The 17,051-nt window shown below is 42.1% G+C and overlaps 1 protein-coding gene across 1 annotated transcript in view; it reads left to right on the plus strand.

Moving 5' to 3' along the window:
* The window catches only part of CCDC170 (coiled-coil domain containing 170), a 98,333-nt gene that overhangs the window by 62,660 nt on the left and 18,622 nt on the right, over positions 1 to 17,051 (plus strand). Inside the window, exons 7-9 of the mRNA XM_059401272.1 lie at positions 1,966 to 2,283; positions 6,775 to 6,975; positions 16,032 to 16,205. Coding sequence (XP_059257255.1) covers positions 1,966 to 2,283; positions 6,775 to 6,975; positions 16,032 to 16,205 — 693 coding nt within the window. The remainder of the gene's footprint in view (positions 1 to 1,965; positions 2,284 to 6,774; positions 6,976 to 16,031; positions 16,206 to 17,051) is intronic.

Below are 17,051 nucleotides of genomic sequence, written 5' to 3' on the forward strand. Positions count from 1 at the left end.
TATTGTATTACTCTCTGAAAAGAAATCTGTAAAGTATTAAAATATTGTATTTGTGATAAAGTGTCCTTGACTCTACCTTAAGGGCCATAATTTAATTAGCGACAGTGGGGCTTCTCCACTAAGAGGACCAGTATCGAAAGGGACCGGGGAAGGGAAGCGTTGCCAGGACCTTGAGACCAAAGCATTTCACAAAATAGGTCCCACGATTAGTTTAGCCATTCCTTTTCTGTAAAGGTCAGACTTCCTTAACTACTTAGCCACGCTCAGTAACTTTTTATTTCAAGCTGATGCCAGGGACTACCTTGATTATTAAAAAAAAAAATCACCAGTAAAAAAAAAAAAAGAAAGATACACAATATTAATATTTTTTAAAAAGTAAAGACATAGAAATTCAAGGAACATCTTGGTGGAGATAAATTCCTTTTATTTATTATTATTGTTGTTATTATTATTATTATTATTTTGATAAATTCCTTTTAAAGTCTAGTTCCAGTGCAAAAGGGTTGAGTGCATTTTAACTGGCAGCCTAAAATGTTACTGGCCTGTTGAGGCATAGAATCTGTTAATTGAAGATAACGTTTCTTTTTTGTTGCTTTTGACCCTAACATACTGTTTGTAATAAATAACATTTTCCCCCCCCCAGTTAACTAGGCTGTAATACTGTAGCAGTGCTGGTTAGCAAGTTGCATATTTTTATCTGATGTGGACTCATGTATTTTAGAAATCCATGTCAACAAGTTGTTTTTTTTTTTTTTTTTTTTTTTTTTAAGATGTCCCTTTTATGCCACTTTGGACCCTTCTAGATTGTGGTAAATAGAAGTAAGTGCGTCGGTAGCCTCTTTTACGCCCTTCATTTATTTCTGTGAACCTAACCATCCATACTATGTTTTTTCAAATCACTGTTCTCAGTGTGGTCCCTTATTTCCTTCTACTTTTAATCCTCCTGCCCAGCGAATGGCTGGAGCGTTCGGTCTTTCTTCTATGCACTTTATGAGACAAGGAGATACGCAGTAAATGGATGTTGAAAGAAAGTTCTGATGATCTCTTATGCTGTGATGTTTTGTGAGAACACTACTCTGTTATTTAAAATAGTATTAAGGAGGCATCTTTATTCAGACACTTTTTATTGCAATAGGACTCGTAGGTAAGACTCTGAAAGTTTACTGTTATTCAGAGTCAATTCCCATGGATGTCAAGCCTTAGAACAGATAATTAATTCTGTAAATTTTTCTCTCTCTGTTTTGCCTCCACCAGCATTTCAGCCAGCAGGACCTTTCTCAAGGTCCACACAGAAAAGGCTTATAGGTCAGTCTCCTTTTTCTCCTGGCTCTGGCTTTATATCTCTTCTCTTTCTTAGGCACCTCCATTTACCTGACATTGCCTTTACAATTCAATAACTTTAGGGAGAGGTGGTGGGGAGCTTACGGTTAAACAGGGAATGTGATGAATTCATCCTCACTCCATGAAGTCTGTAAGTAAGGGAAATAAAAAGCAAACGCAGGGAGCACCTGGGTGGCTCAGTCGTTAAGTGGCTGCCTTTGGCTCAGGTCATGATCCCAGGCTCCTGGGATCGAGCCCTGCATCGGGCCTCTTGCCTGGCGGAAAGCATGCTTCTCCCTCTCCCACTTCCGCTGCTTATGCTCCCTCTCTTGCTGTGTCTCTCTCTGTCAAATAAATAAAATCTTAAAAAAAAAAGGTGGGGGGGCGCCTGGGTGGCTCAGTGGTTTAAGCCTCTGCCTTTGGCTCGGGTCATGATCTCGGGGTCCTGGGATCGAGCCCCACATTGGGCTCTCTGTTCAGTGGGGGAGCCTGCTTCCCCCTCTCTCTCTGCCTGCCTCTCTGCCTACTTGTGATCTCTCTCTATCAAATAAATAAATAAAAATCTTAAAAAAAAAAAAAAAGCAAATGCTGGTGTCCCTCAGTGGCCACTCAAGTTCTCATCTTCACTGTCTGTAATTGTTTCAGGACTTGCTCCAAGCTGTACAGATCAAAGAAGTCCTTGAAAGGGAAGTCAGGGTCCTCCAGGAGAGGCTGTTGGCTGGCCAGCGGGTCTGGGATGATTTGAAGCAGGAGCTGAGCCTCTTGAAGAAAAGCTCCCGAGAGCTGGAGAAGAGACTGGAGACCAGTCTGGACGCGGCTGCAGCCTCGCGAAGCCAGTGCTCCTCATTCAGGGAGAAAGTCGCAGCCCTGCTTAGAGGCCGCTGGGGCCCGACGGGGCCCATGGAGGATGCCGTTTTGGAAAGGATCCGAGAAATGACCCGCCAGGAAGACAGCAGGGAAAAGGTGAGTGGGAGGTGGCCGCTTGTAAGATTCTTGAGGACAGTCATTTGCTGGGTCCTTCCAATGTGGGTTTTATTACTTTCAACTATATATCGTACTTTGGGAGCCTGGAGAGTCACTTCAGTGACCACTGACCACGATGTGGATTCTGGAGTCAGAGCTGTCTGGGCTCAATCCTGTCCCTGCTGTGGACGCTCTCAGTCCAGATGTGACACTGGCAGGTTCCTAAGAGGGCAGCCCCTGAGATGCTGTTTTTCTCATCCGCTGGACAGGGAATGCTCCAGAGCCACACCCCTCCCTCATCTGAGCCACCCCCTGCCCTGGGGTCCGATGTGTTTTTGAATTCAGAATGTTTTGGAGTTTTGAAAGGTAAAGTAGTAACACAGAAAGGCATGGGAGAGAGCGCACTTACACATTCCTCCTCACTGGGGTCTGGGCAGCACTCTGTAGTCCACAGTGTTCGTGGTTCTGCAGCAAAACCTGTAGCAGCTCCATCCCTCGGAGCGTACCAGGACCATGAGGAGCTCCGTGGCGCTTCTGCTTCTTCTTCTTCTTCTTCTTCTTCTTTTTTTTTTAAATATTCTATTTATTTTATAAGTAGGCAAAGAGGCCATCAGAGAGAGAGGGGGAAGGAAGCAGACTCCCTGCTGAGCAGAGAGCCTGATGCGGGACTCGATCCCAGGACCCTGACATCATGACCCGAGACGAAGGCAGAGGCTTTAATCCACTGAGCCACCCAGGTGCCCTGTAGGTGCTTCTGGGTAGGGTTTGCTGCTCAGTCCAGTCCCGGCAAGCTTTATCATAAGCAAGTGAATTAGGAAAAAAGTTGTCAGTTTTCAGATGCTTTTGGGTTTTAGAATTGCATACAAGGTTTCCTAGACCTGGAAGAGTATCTGCTTCAGAAGGCTATTGTTTGTTGGAAGCATTGAATGAAAAAGAATTTTATGAATTCCTTAACACGCTTCCTGGCCAATAATGATGACAAATATTAACCCTTGGTGCCCCTGCTTCTCTTCCTCTCTGTCCTCTTCGTAATGGTGCCTGAACCATCTTTTAAGGGACTTATTTAAAACATGGAGAAAGATGTTTAAATTCACAGATATGATCAAAGATTGTTTAATTTTCTTGTCTTGTTTATACTACTAACAATTCTCCTTTACTACGTAGCTTTGCTTAGCAGAGTCAAGTTCAGCCTGACTCTGTTTAAATCAGCATCAAATCCAAATTATCGAAGTCCTAATTAATGATGTTTTAAAGTAAATAATATCCAAATTCTAGGTAGCATTCCATTGTGATCTTTTTCTTCGATGAGTTCAGGCTGGTCCGAGGCAGAAGTTGTATTTTTCCCTCTTTTGATGTTTCTAATAACCCCAAGCCATCACTAACTTAGAGTTCAGGGTTGCATTTGACAATTTCCTTTAATGATTAAACATTTTCAGTTCCTTTTAAAAATTCTCCAAAATTCAGGGCGCCTGGGTGGCGCAGTTGGTTAAACACCCGCCTCTTGGTTTCAGCTCCCGTTGTGATCTCAGGGTCGCGAGACCAAGTTTCGGGGTGGGACTCCCCAATCAGCGTGGGGTCTGCTTTAGGGTCTCTCTCCCTCTTCCTCTGTCCCCCCGCCGCAGCTCTCTCTCTCTCTCTCTTTCAAATAAATAAATCTTAAAAAAAATTCTCCGGAATTCATGTGTGTTCTTAGGAGCAACCCAAGTGACCCCTTTGTCCAAGTGTAGGATCGTCTTTGTGGATATGAAATATCCATCCTGTGACATGTGCAGGTCTCCGAGAGTAACGCAGTTTTTCTCATGATTGGTACTGGACTGGGGAAGAGAAATATCTCCAGAACCAAGAAATACTTCAGTCAGTTATTTACCTTGACTTGCGGTTGATCGAATTCCGTAGCTAATGGTTCTTTACCATTTTGTTTTATGGCATCCCTCTTTTGTGTTCCCAAACGTTTTCCTCAAACTATTTTAATTCAGCATGGGAAACACGGCATGAAACTGTCAGCATGCTGTATATGTTTATTTTCTCAAGAAAAATGATGTAAATTGGTTAAGCTTGCTATGCCTCTCTCCCACCCCCCCAAAAATCAGAATGATTCAGTCTTTTTAGTGCCTTTGTCTGTCTCTTCTACCCTGTAATTTTTTTCAATAGCTGTTCCCACTATTTAAAAGCCTGAAATCAAGCATATAGCTGGGGTCTTATGTGACTCATCTTCGAGTAAAATTAGGAGAAAATGGATTTCATATATTGTCTTAGAAATGTTTCTGAAGAAGGGGAGATTTACAAATTGATGAATCTGTTTGTCGAGGAGGCTGTGCTCCCTGCCAGCTGCCTTGGTTAGACACACACCCAGTGGCTGAGTAATAGCCCACAGGAAGGCCCAAGGGTGCGTTCAGGCTGGGCCTGGCAAATTTACCGTTTCAGGTCGACTCCTACTTTCTGAACCTCGCTTTTCTTGTTTACTTTGCTGCAGCTCATTTTGACTCTCCCCCGTGTTTGCAATTCTCAGTAGAATTCAGGACACCACCCACACTTTTTCAGTAAGTCACTTCTTCTTGTTCCTTGCTTTTCTGCTTATAGTAAAACTGAATTGTCTTTTTCAAAGTGTTACCAGATCTTGGAGTAGGGTTTCTCAGTCTTGGCACCATTGATGTTTCTGGCTGGATAACCCTTTGTCGTGGGCCCGTTCTGTACACTTTGTTCTGTACACTGCAGTGTTGAGCAGCTTCTCTGGCTTCTACCCATTAGGTATCAGTCACACCATTTCCCCCCTCAATCTTTGACAGCCAAAGATGTCTCCAGACAAATGTCCCTCAAGGGTAAGAGTACCCCCAGCTGGAAACCACGCTCTTAGAGGAATGCCCTACCATTGGCTTCCTAGGAATTCTAAATGAGCATAGATGTTATTTAGCCTTGAAATTTCAGTACCCTTGTAGCAGGTGTTTTTGAAATAATGATGTCTTGCACAATGACAGAAAGTTGCGACATTTTCAGATTTTGGTGTGGAATGTCAAGGCAAACATTTTCCTCTTACTTTTAGGTGTTTCCTAACTGGCTAACCATCTGGATGAGAAATGATTATGTACAGAGAGGACATGATCATGATTGATTCCTGTGTCCTTTTCCAAGTTAAAGACAGTTCCTATAAGCTCATGGACTTTTATCTAGATGGCTCTTTCATTCTTCTTAGGCACACCTAAGGCTTTGTTTCCTCCAGGGGAGTGTTTCTGGGTCCAGTGACTCTGTGGGAGTCATGGGGATCAGGACCTGAGCTGAAGGCAGATGCTTAGCTGACTGAACTACCTGGGTGCCCCAAATTATTTCAATTTGCAAGAGTGGTACTGAGTATTACGTAAATAATCTATTTTTTTTTCTTTTTCTCTTCTGAAACAAACCATCAGAACAAATCCATCATCCCAAACTTGGTATTTTTTATTGAATTCAACATTTCATGAAAAGTAGATTTGGTAGAATCCATTTGAATATTCTCAGAGTGTACCTGGGCTGTTTGGTAAACTGATGTTCTTGACTAAGGGATTATCAGGACAAATGGAAACTTCAGGAAGGGAAGGGCAAGTTAGGGGTGTGTGAAGGGAATGGGGGCCTTCATGGAGAAACTGTGGTCTCTTTTTGTAGGAGAGGAAGTAGCAATTAGATTCTCCTGCCTTCTTGTATGTAAAGTTGCTGTATGAAATTTGACCTCTCAAAGGCTAAAATGATAACATCACTGCTTAAGTATGTAGGACAGAGGCAACATCACCAGAGTTTGGTGCATAAGTAATCAATATTCCATGGAAAATTGAAAGAAAGCTTAAAAAAACTTTATGTCCTTGAATTCCTGATAAGTTTCCTATCAAAACTAACTCACAGGGGCGCCTGGGTGGCTCAGTGGGTTGAGGCCTCTGCTTCGGCTCGGGTCATGATCCCAGGGTCCTGGGATCAAGCCCCAAGTCAGGCTCTCTGCTCAGCAGGGAGCCTACTTCCTCCTCTCTCTCTGCCTGCCTCTCTGCCTGCTTGTGATCTCTGTCAAATAAATAAATAAAATCTTAAAAAAAAACCCCAAAACTAACTCACTGTATAATCTTTAATCCACTCTATTTGGTGGAAGGGTTTCTCCAGACAATGACATTTAAAGAGGTCCAAAAGTACTTTGAGCTTCTTTTTTATTCTAGCTGAACTTTGAAACCCCCAAATTAGTGGCAGTTTTAAGGGTAAGTCAGTATGACCCATAAATATTTCTCAAGGAACCTGTTTAAGGAATTATATAAGAATTAAAAATACCAATAGAAATATTTTATTAGATAACGAATGCATATTTATTTCCAGGAGAGGAAAAGACTGCTATCAAATTGTGTGTTTTTTAATTTAAGTTTTACAAAGAATCTGGAAGTTGGTGTTATAAATAGTTATGCTGCTCTGGTGGAGCACTGGATTTTAACACTTTGTTGCATCGAAAACAAGGCTTAGCCTTGTCTGTTTCTTTGTTTCCAGATGGTCTCCCAGCTTGAAGCCCGAATATCTGAGCTTGTGGAACAGTTGGGAAATGAATCTGAGTTTCACCAGAAAGCTCTACAGAGAGCCCAGAATGCAGAAAACAAGTTGGAAACTCTTCAGGGTCAGCTGACACACCTCGAGGGAGAGCTGGTTTCTGGAGATGTTTTGCGAGATCACTTGAATTTTGAGAAACAAAAAGTAATAACCCGACTATATCCATGGGTAGAAACATCTGTTGCAGTGTAAAATTTTACCTGATAATATTCCGAATTTTATAGCACTTTAGGAGAATGGTTGTGTGTGAGTAATGAGGAAATGTCAGAAAACAACAGATATCATTTTGGGGCTCCTCCTACTTTTGGGGGGCTTTCATCAGTCAAATTAATCCAGGTAAATGCATCAGCTATCTGTTGAATGCCTATTCTGTATGAGATCCTGAAGGTTTGAGGGCTAAGGTACTAATGACCTTAATCATTCTTGATCATAAAATGCTCATCATTCAATAAAGGAGGCCGGCATTCTGGTCATTTGCTGTGACGCTGAAGCTGTGGGTGTTGTAGATGGACTGATTGACGAAATGCTGTAGGAACTCAGTGAAGGGAATGATAACTTCATCCCTTAGGGAATGATAAGAGGAGGATTTTCACAGGAGAGAAAATAATGCAGTTCACCCTTGGAGGAGAAGGCAGATTTTAGTGATGAGAAGGAGCCGATCCTGTAGGGCTAAGAGGTTGGGCGGAGGTGTAGAGTGATGGAGAACAGAGGCCAGTTTGCGCTGGCCTGAGGGGTGAGTGGGGAGCGAAGGCTAGAGATGGAGAAAAAGATTCTTACGAAGTCTGGTGACCAGGGAAAGCGAGTCAGGCAGCAGGAGGACCAGAGAAAGGTTTTACTGGATGGAATGGGAAGGTCCATGTTTGTGGGTCCCAGGAGTCCGCAGGAGAAGAAAAAGACAAATGGGATTGGAATTTGGCACAAAGACACTCTTCGGTTACGAGATCTGTACCTTGGAAACTCATTCATTCTCATGTTTCTGTACTTAAACTAGCTGAGGAAGCATCGTGCCTGCACTGAGGTTGGCTAGGCCAAGACGCATAAGGGTCTGTGGGAAGTCCTAGTCTAAGTGGATGGCCCAGGTCAGTGAGGGCACAATCATGAATTAACCGAGATAGGGGTGAAATTCAACAGGAACTTGGGCCAAGTCCCTATTTCTGTGTGTGAGGAAAGGAGCCCTCTTCACACAGGAAGTGGCACTCGTGAGAGGCTTTGGAGAATGAGTAAGGATTTGTCAGGCAGAAGAAGTGGCGAAGGGACTCGGTGCAGGGAACAGCAGGAGGGAGAAGGAACAGAGGTTTGCCAGACTGCTCGAGACCAGTGAGGCATGGGGAGACTGAACATGGTGCGTGGTGAGGCCAGAGGCATGAGGAGGCTCTAGAACCATGTAGGAATAATTGGGATAGACAAGGTTCATTTCCCAAAGCTTTATCCTATACGTAATGGGACACCGTAGGTTTTTGAATAGAAGAAAGTAAAAGAAAGAAAGGGATTTGAGTCTCTGAAAGCAGACTGGCTCTGAGGGTCTGGAGGCCAAAGGCAGAGAGCTCAGCTGAAGGAGTCTCAGAACAGTGTAGAATAGAAGCTAATAAATATTTGGACCAAATAGTGGTTTTATGTATGAAGGGGTAGATTGAAGATGTTGGGAGGGGTGAAGGGTGTCTGAAAAAGGTGTGTCGGTTGAATTTTGAATTTGAGAGGACGTGTTGCACCTGAACAGAATATGTTCCATTGGAAGAAGTCTGACTGTCCGACCATCCACATAGATGTCCCACGTACACCTGGCACTAAATCTATTCCAAATGGAAATGATCACCTCTCTACAGATTTTCCCCCTCCTGCCTCAGGGACGGTGAGGTCATCTGCCTCGAGGCGCCTGAGCCAAAAGCCCTAGAGTCATCCTTAATGCTTCCCTCTTTTTAAGCAAGTCCTAAACACTACAGATTCCATCTCCTTAATGTATCTCAAATACCACCTCCCTCCCCCAACTCTGTATTTGGCGGCAGTGCTTTAGCTCGGAGCACTATGATCATTTGCATGGATTCCAGAAACAACCTTCTCACGGTTGTGACGTCCCCGGCAGCAATGTCTTAATAAATGTATGCCTAATCTTGCCTCTCTCCATCTTCAAACTGGCCAGGGGCTCTCTATGGCCCTCAGGCTCAGCTACAGATTCCTTCTCGCCTTGGCTAAGCGTTCTGTGACGTGACCAGGTCCCCACCCCCACCCCGGCCAGGCTTCCCATCACCTGCCATCTTTCCAGAAGACAATGGCCAATTCAAGGCCTTCAGGGACCAACAAGGCCCTTCAAGGGTGTGTGAGGATTGAGTCCAAAGATATCCAAATTCAAATTTGTTAAAAAAAAAAAAAAAAAAAAAGAGGGTCCCCTTGGCATCCCGTATTGCACACTGCCGTTCTTATCTTCTTCATCAGGTAGTAGCTGTCCCTTGAAGAATTGGCTCCAGTATCACTTCCTCTGGGAGTCCCTTAGAGACTTAGTTCTCTGTCGTGTAACACATGCCCGTGTCTGTCCCAGCACTTAGTGACTCAATTGCCTTCAGGTGGGTTTTTTTTTTTCCAGATTTGTTTATTTATTTATTTGAAAGCGAGCATGTGTAGAGGGAGAGGGAGAGAGAGTTAGCGTGGAGCCCAGCGTGGAACCCATCGTGGGACTTAAGTTCACGACCCTGAGATCACCACCACCTGAGCTGAAACCAAGAGTTGGACGCTTAACTGACTGAGCCACCTGGGCACCTTCCCACCCCATCTTCAGTTTTAAGTCATCTTTTCCAGTCAGCTCCAACTTCTTGAGGCCAGGGGAATATTCTTTTTTTCTTTTTTCCGGGTTTCTCCAGCACTTAGGGAAGAGTTAAATAAATAGTATTTAAATTATGAAGAAGCATAATAAAAGGCAAAAATTTTAGGTAGATTGGTGTCTCTTCCCCCCCTTTTTAAAAATCATTGTAGTGACTCATTAATTTTCATTGAGACTGAAGAGCCAGAAAAACTCTCAGTTATGAAAGCGAATTATGTAAACAGATTCCATCCTGCTGACTGTTGCGCAGATAACCACCCACAACACGCACCTCCTAGTGAGGGGTTGGGAGTATAAACCAGAAAAGCTAAGTTGTACAGAGCTGAGATTTAGATGTAGGTAATTGATGCTCATGCCACATAGAAGGTATCTAGGCTAATCTGTGACTCAAAGAAACAAGCTGTACAGTAAGTCCTTCTCGCAACCCTCACTTTTTGAGGCGTAGCCAAGATCCTTGAAATGGTCAGTTGTTCTATGTGGTGTTGGCTTGGTCTTCAACCTTTTTTCCTGGTAGAGATCCTTGCATGCTAAGTGGATGGGTCACATGTAGACATAGCAAGAGAGGCTTTATGCCTCTGCACGAAAGGTACTGATTCTATTTTACTTACAAAACAAATAATAGCAGTTATTTTCTTTTCATTCATGCACATTAGAAATGAGTAATTCCGGGGCACCTGGTACCTCAGTCTGTTAAGCATCCCACTCTTGATTTCAGCTTAGGTCATGATCTCAGGGTCGTGAGTTGGAGACCTGTGTGGGGCTGTACACTGGGCATGGAGTCTGCTTAGGTTTCTCTCTCTCCTTCTGCCCCTTCTCCCCAACTTGTGCGCATGCACACACACACACACACACACACACTTTCTCTCTCTCTCTCTCTCAAAAAAAAGTAATTCCAAGGGGAGAGCTGACACATTAAAAAGTGACAAATTGATGATGTGATCTTATAGCACAACAAGGTAACCCATGGTCTCGTAACATAGCCGATAAGCAGTATTTTGCCATGACTGTGCCTCCCAAAGAAGAGATAAAATTTTAGATAATGCCATTCAGCAAAATTTGAAAATACTCACAATTTCATCTTGATGACTCAAAGTGTAGATAGTTCTGGGCTTCATGTTGGCATGCTTCAGTCCTCAGGAAATTATACTTATTTAAACATATAATTGCCTCAGAGATGCTAGATAGATGAGGACTTATTGCAATGAGAAGCAAGTTTCAAAGAGAGAATCCAAATCATGAAGTGATGATACAGAAAACTCATTGATTGGTTCACTCATTCAGCAAACACTTTGGAAGCATTACTCTGGCTGGGATGGCTGGAAACCACAGAAATCAAATGGAGGGTACACAAAATACTGATTCATGGTTTGTCTCCCTTTCCGATTTACCCCAATTCACTTTTCCTTTCCTTCTCCCAATGTCCTCCATGTTTGTTTTGGAGGGGAGGGGGTGGGGGGATGGGTGAGCCTGGTGGTGGGTATTAAGGAGGGCATGTATGGCGTGCAGTACTGGGTGTGGTGCATAAACAATGACTCTTGGAACACTGAAAAAAATAAAGTAAAATTAAAAAAAATACAGATTCAAATGGATACTTGCATCCCTATGTTTATAGCAACATTATCAACAATATGGAACAAAAATTATGGGAAGAGCCCAAATGTCCATTGACTGATGAATGGATAAAGATAATGTGGTGTGTGTGTGTGTATGTGTGTGTGCACGCACGCGCGTCTGTATAACAATATTACTCAGCCATAAAAAGAGTGAAATCTTGCCATTTGCAATGACATGGATGGAGCTAGAGTGTACTATGCTAAGCGAAATAAGTCAGTTGGAGAAAGACAAATACGAATTGATTTCACTCACATGTGGAATTTAAGAAATAAAATAGATGAACATAAGGGGGAGAAAAGAGAGACAAACCATAGAACAGACTCTTAATTATAGAGAACAAACTGAGGTTTCCTGGAGGAGAGGTGACTGGGGGATGGGTTAGATGGGTGATGGGTATTAGGGAGGGCACTTGTGATGAGCACTGGGTGTTGTATGTAAGTGTCGAATCTAAATGTAGAATATAAATTCTACTCCTGAAACCAATTTTACACTATATGTTAACTAACAAGAATTTAAATAAAAACTTGGAAGAAAGAAAAAGGAAATCAAGTGGCAGAAGATCCTAGAACAGTTTTGTGACACTAACCCGTTCAAATATGAACCTTGACTTCCTAAATACAGCTCTATTATACCCTATTATTCCTTAAAGTACAAAACATTAAAAACTCTTGAGTACAGTTCCTTTACCTCTTTGGTTAGGTTTATTCCCAGGTATCTTATGGTTCTTGGTGCTATAGTAAATGGAATATATTCTCTAATTTCCCTTTCTGTATTTTCATTGTTAGTGTATAAGAAAGCCACTGATTTCTGTACATTGACTTTGTATCCTGCCACGTTGCTGAATTGCTGTATGAGTTCTAGTAGTTTGGGGGTGGAGTCTTTTGGGTTTTCCATATAAAGAATCATGTCATCTGCGAAGAGAGAGTTTGACTTCTTCATTGCCAATTTGGATACCTTTTATTTCTCTTTGTTGTCTGATTGCTGTTGCTAGGACTTCGATTACTATGTTGAACAAGAGTGGTGTGAGTGGGCATTCTTGTCGTGTTCCTGATCTCAACGGAAAGGCTGCAAGCTTTTTCCCATTGAGAATGATATTTGCTGAGGGTCTTTCATAGATAGATTTTATGAAGTTCAGGAATGTTCCTTCTATCCCTATACTTTGAAGTGTTTTAATCAGGAATGGATGCTGGATTTTGTCAAATGCTTTTTCTGCATCAATTGAGAGGACCATGTGGTTCTTCTCTCTTCTCTTATTGATTTGTTCTATCACATTGATTGATTTGTGAATGTTGAACCATCCTTGTAGCCCAGGGATGAATCCCACCTGGTCATGGTGGATAATCTTTTTAATGTGCTGTTGGATCCTGTTTTCTAGGATCTTGTTGAGAATCTTAGCATCCATATTCATCAGTGATATTGGTCTGAAATTCTCCTTTTTGGTAGGGTCTTTGCCTGGTTTGGGGATCAGGGTAATGCTGGCTTCATAGAAAGAGTCTGGAAGTTTTCCTTCTGTTTCAATTTTTTTGAAACAGCTTCAGGAGAATAGGTGTTATTTCTTCTTTGAAAGTTTGGTAGCATTCCCCAGGGAATCCATCAGGTCCTGGACTCTTGTTTTTTGGAAGCTTTTTGATCACTGCTTCAGTCTCGTTACTAGATATTGGTCTATTCGGGTTGTCAGTTTCTTCCTGGTTCAGTTTTCCAGGAATGCATCCTTTTCATCTAGGTTGCTTAGCTTATTGGCATATAACTGTTGATAATAACTTCTGATGATTGTTCCTACTTCCTTGGTGTTAGTTGTGATCTCTTCCTTTTCATTCATAATTTTATTAATTTGGGCTTTCTCTCTTTTCTTTTGGATTAGTGTGGCCAATGGTTTATCGATCTTATTGATTCTTTCAAAAAACCAACTTCTAGTTTCATTGATACGTTCTACTGTATCTCTGGTTTCTACCTCATTGATCTCAGCTCTAATCTTGATTATTTCCCTTCTTATTTGTGGAGTTGGTTAGATTTGTTGTTGATTCTCCAGTTCTTTAAGGTGTAGAGACAGCTGGTGTATTCTGAATTTTTCAATTTTTTTGAGGGAGGCTTGGATGGATATGTATTTCCCCCTTAGGACCACCTTTGCTGTATCCCATAGATTTTGGATCGAAGTATCTTCATTCTCATTGGTTTCCATGAATTGTTTAAGTTCTTCTTTGATCTCGTGGTTGATCCAAGCATTCTTAAGCAAGGTGGACTTTAGCTTCCAGGTGTTTGAGTTCCTTCCAAACTTTTCCTTATGATTGAGCTCTAGTTTCAAAGCATTGTGATATGAGAATATGCAGGGAATAATCTCAGTCTTTTGGTATCGGTTGAGTCCTGATTTGTGACCCAGTATGTGGTTTATTCTTGGGAAGGTTCCATGTGCACTTGAGAAGAATGAGTATTCTGTTGTTTTAGGGTGGAATGTTCTGTATATATCTATGAGGTCCATCTGGTCCTACTTGAGGAACTACAGAACATTCATGAAAGAAATTGAAGAAGACACAAAAAGATGGAAGACCATTCCATGCTCTTGGATTGGAAGAATAATCATTGTTTAAATGTCTATACTGCCTAGAGCAGTCTATACTTTTAATGCCATTCCAATAAAAATTCCACTGGTATTTTTCAAAGACCTGGAGCAAATATCCAAAAATTTGTGTGGAATCAGAAGAGACCCCGAATCGCTAAGGAAATGTTGAAAAACAAAAATAAAACAGGGGGCATCATGTTACCTGATTTCAAGCTTTACTACAAAGCTGTGATCACCAAGACAGCATGGTACTGGCATAAAAACAGACACATAGACCAGTGGAACCGAGTAGAGAGCCCAGATATGGACCCTCAACTCTATGGTCAAATAATCTTCAACAAAATAGGAAAAAATATACAGTGGAAAAAAGACAGCCTCTTCAATAAATGGTGCTGGGAAAACTGGACAGCTATATGTAGAAGAATGAAACTCGACCATTCTCTTATACCGTACACAAAGATAAACTCAAAATGGATAAAAGACCTCAATGTGAGACAGGAATCCATCAGAATCCTAGAGGAGAACATAGGCAGTCATCTCTTCGATATCAACCACAGCAACTTCTTTCAAGATATGTCTCCAAAGACAAAGGAAACAAAAGCTAAGATGAACTTTTGGGACTTCATCAAGGTCAAAAGCTTCTGTACAGCAAAGGAAACGGTCAAGAAAACAAAGAGGCAACCCACGGAATGGGAGAAGATATTTGCAAATGACAGTACAGACAAAAGGTTGATATCCAGGATCTATAAAGAACTCCTCAAACTCAACACACACAAAACAGACAATCATATCAAAAAATGGGCAGAAGATAGGAACAGACACTTCTCCAATGAAGACATACAAATGGCTATCAGACACATGAAAAAAATGTTCATCATCACTAGCCATCAGGGAGATTCAAATTAAAACCACATTGAGATACCACATTACACCAGTTAGAATGGCCAAAGTTAGCAAGACAGGAAACAATATGTGTTGGAGAGGATGTGGAGAAAGGGGAACCCGCTTCCACTGTTGGTGGGAATGCAAGTTGGTGCAGCCACTTTGGAAAACTGTGTGGAGATTCCTCAAGAAATTAAAAATAGAGCTACCCTATGACCCTGCAATTGCACTCCCGGATATTTACCCCAAAGCTACAGATGTAGAGAAAAGAAGGGCCGTCTGTACCCCAATGTTTATAGCAGCAATGGCTACAGTCGCCAAACTGGAAAGAACCAAGATGCCCTTCAATGGACGAATGGATAAGGAAGATGTGGTCCATATACACTATGGGGTATTATGCCTCCATCAGAAAGGACGAATACCCAACTTTTGTATCAACATGGATGGGACTGGAAGAGATTATGCTGAGTGAAATAAGTCAAGTAGAGAGAGTCAATTATCATATGGTTTCACTGATTTGTGGAGCATAACAAATAGCATGGAGGACAAGGGGAGATGGAGAGGAGAAGGGAGTTGAGGGAAATTGGAAGGGGAGGTGAACCATGAGAGTCTATGGACTCTGAAAAACAATCTGAGGGTTTTGAAGGGGTGGGGGGTGGGAAGTTGGGGAACCAGGTGGTGGGTACTAGAGAGGGCATGGATTGCATGGATCACTGGATATGGTGCAAAAACAATGAATACTGTTACGCTGAAAAGAAATTAAAAAAAAAAAAAACCTCTTAAAGACTTTTTTTTTTTTTGTTTTTTTGGGTGTGTGTGTGTGTAGGATTTTAAATATGGAAGCAAAAGCATTGTCCAAGTATATTTGTATGGAGAGCTTTGATTATGGAGTGATCAGAGTGGTAACTGTTGTCATTTTTTTTTTTTTTAACATTTGAGGGCAGGGCCCACTTAGGTGGGAAAAATTGCCATGGAACGTGAGTAGCCAGGAGCTGGATTAACCTAGAAGGGGCATCGTGGTAGCAACAAGTAGCCAAAACAGAGATATGTGGATGTAGTCAGGATGGTGGCAGATTTGTCATGTGGTGGGGTGAAGAAGAGTGTCTACTGTTAGGTTGGACATCAAGATCACTGACCAGGAGAGTCAAGTGAATTTGGACATGAAGCAGGACATGGAACTGGCCTGATGGTACAGAGATTCATTCCCAGGCACTGGGGTCCCAGGCTGGGCTACAGACTAGGTTTAATGGGACCTGTCTATAAGCTTGGGGTACTGTGAGATCACTTGTTAACTTTGTTTTTGTGTCTCAATTTAATTTTTGTTCTTGGGTTTAGTATCTTAAATTTCTGGATCAACTCTCAGAAAAAATGAAACTGGACCAGATGGCTGCTGAACTTGGCTTTGACATGCGTCTGGATGTAGTTTTAGCTCGCACGGAGCAGCTGGTCCGTCTCGAGAGCAACGCAGTCATTGAAAACAAGACTATTGCCCACAATTTACAGAGGAAGGTAGGGCATATTGAAACTTGCTGGTGCTGAGAGAAGGAATTCCGGAGAGACTTAAATATTGAAAAATAATGTACTTCTTCCTATTTGTGACTGTAGTGAGGAAACATACAAATACATATTTAGAATTTGAGTCTCTGTTTCAATCTGAGGGATGGTAAGTATATCAGCTAAGGTGGTGTGTGACCATGAGTAATAGGGATCCCAAATAAAAGTGGCTTAAATGACACGAAGTGGTCCCCCACCTCACATAAATTTCTGGAGGTAGGCGGCTCAGGGTAAGTGTGGCAGGTCTGCTCCGTAAAGTTTTCAAGGAGCCCAGCTGATTTCAGTCCATTAATCTCTCATTCCTGGAGTGGTCCACATCCTGAAGGTTCATGATGGTACCTAGAATCATCATGTCTGTGTTCCAGACAGAAGTTTAGAGCAGAAAGGGATGACGAAGAGGGATTCAATAGAGCATGTGTGAGCAGTCTTTTGATGGAGGCTTCTAGAATTTTCTGTGTGAACTTGTATTTATATCACATGGTTCTGAAGGCTGAAACTAGCTGCAAGGAAAGATGGAAACTGTAGTCTTTACTCTGGGTAGCCACTTGCCTTGCTAAGAAACTGTTTATATTCTTAAAAGAGATGATGAGGGCTGGGGAACATGTGACAGTCTCCCACTGGATAAATCCTCTTGCATTGGATAGTAAAGTGAGGAGAAAAGCTAATTTTTCACTCGTTCAAAAGAAGAGTTAGAAAAAGTTTAGAGGAAATAAATGAATGAGTGGATGAAAGGGTAAAAATCTAATTCCTATATAATTATTGGCATTGGCGAAAGAGAGCAAAACACAGATGTGTTCTTGT

This window comes from Mustela nigripes, chromosome 5 (assembly GCF_022355385.1).
Source record: "Mustela nigripes isolate SB6536 chromosome 5, MUSNIG.SB6536, whole genome shotgun sequence".
Lineage (NCBI taxonomy): Eukaryota > Metazoa > Chordata > Mammalia > Carnivora > Mustelidae > Mustela > Mustela nigripes.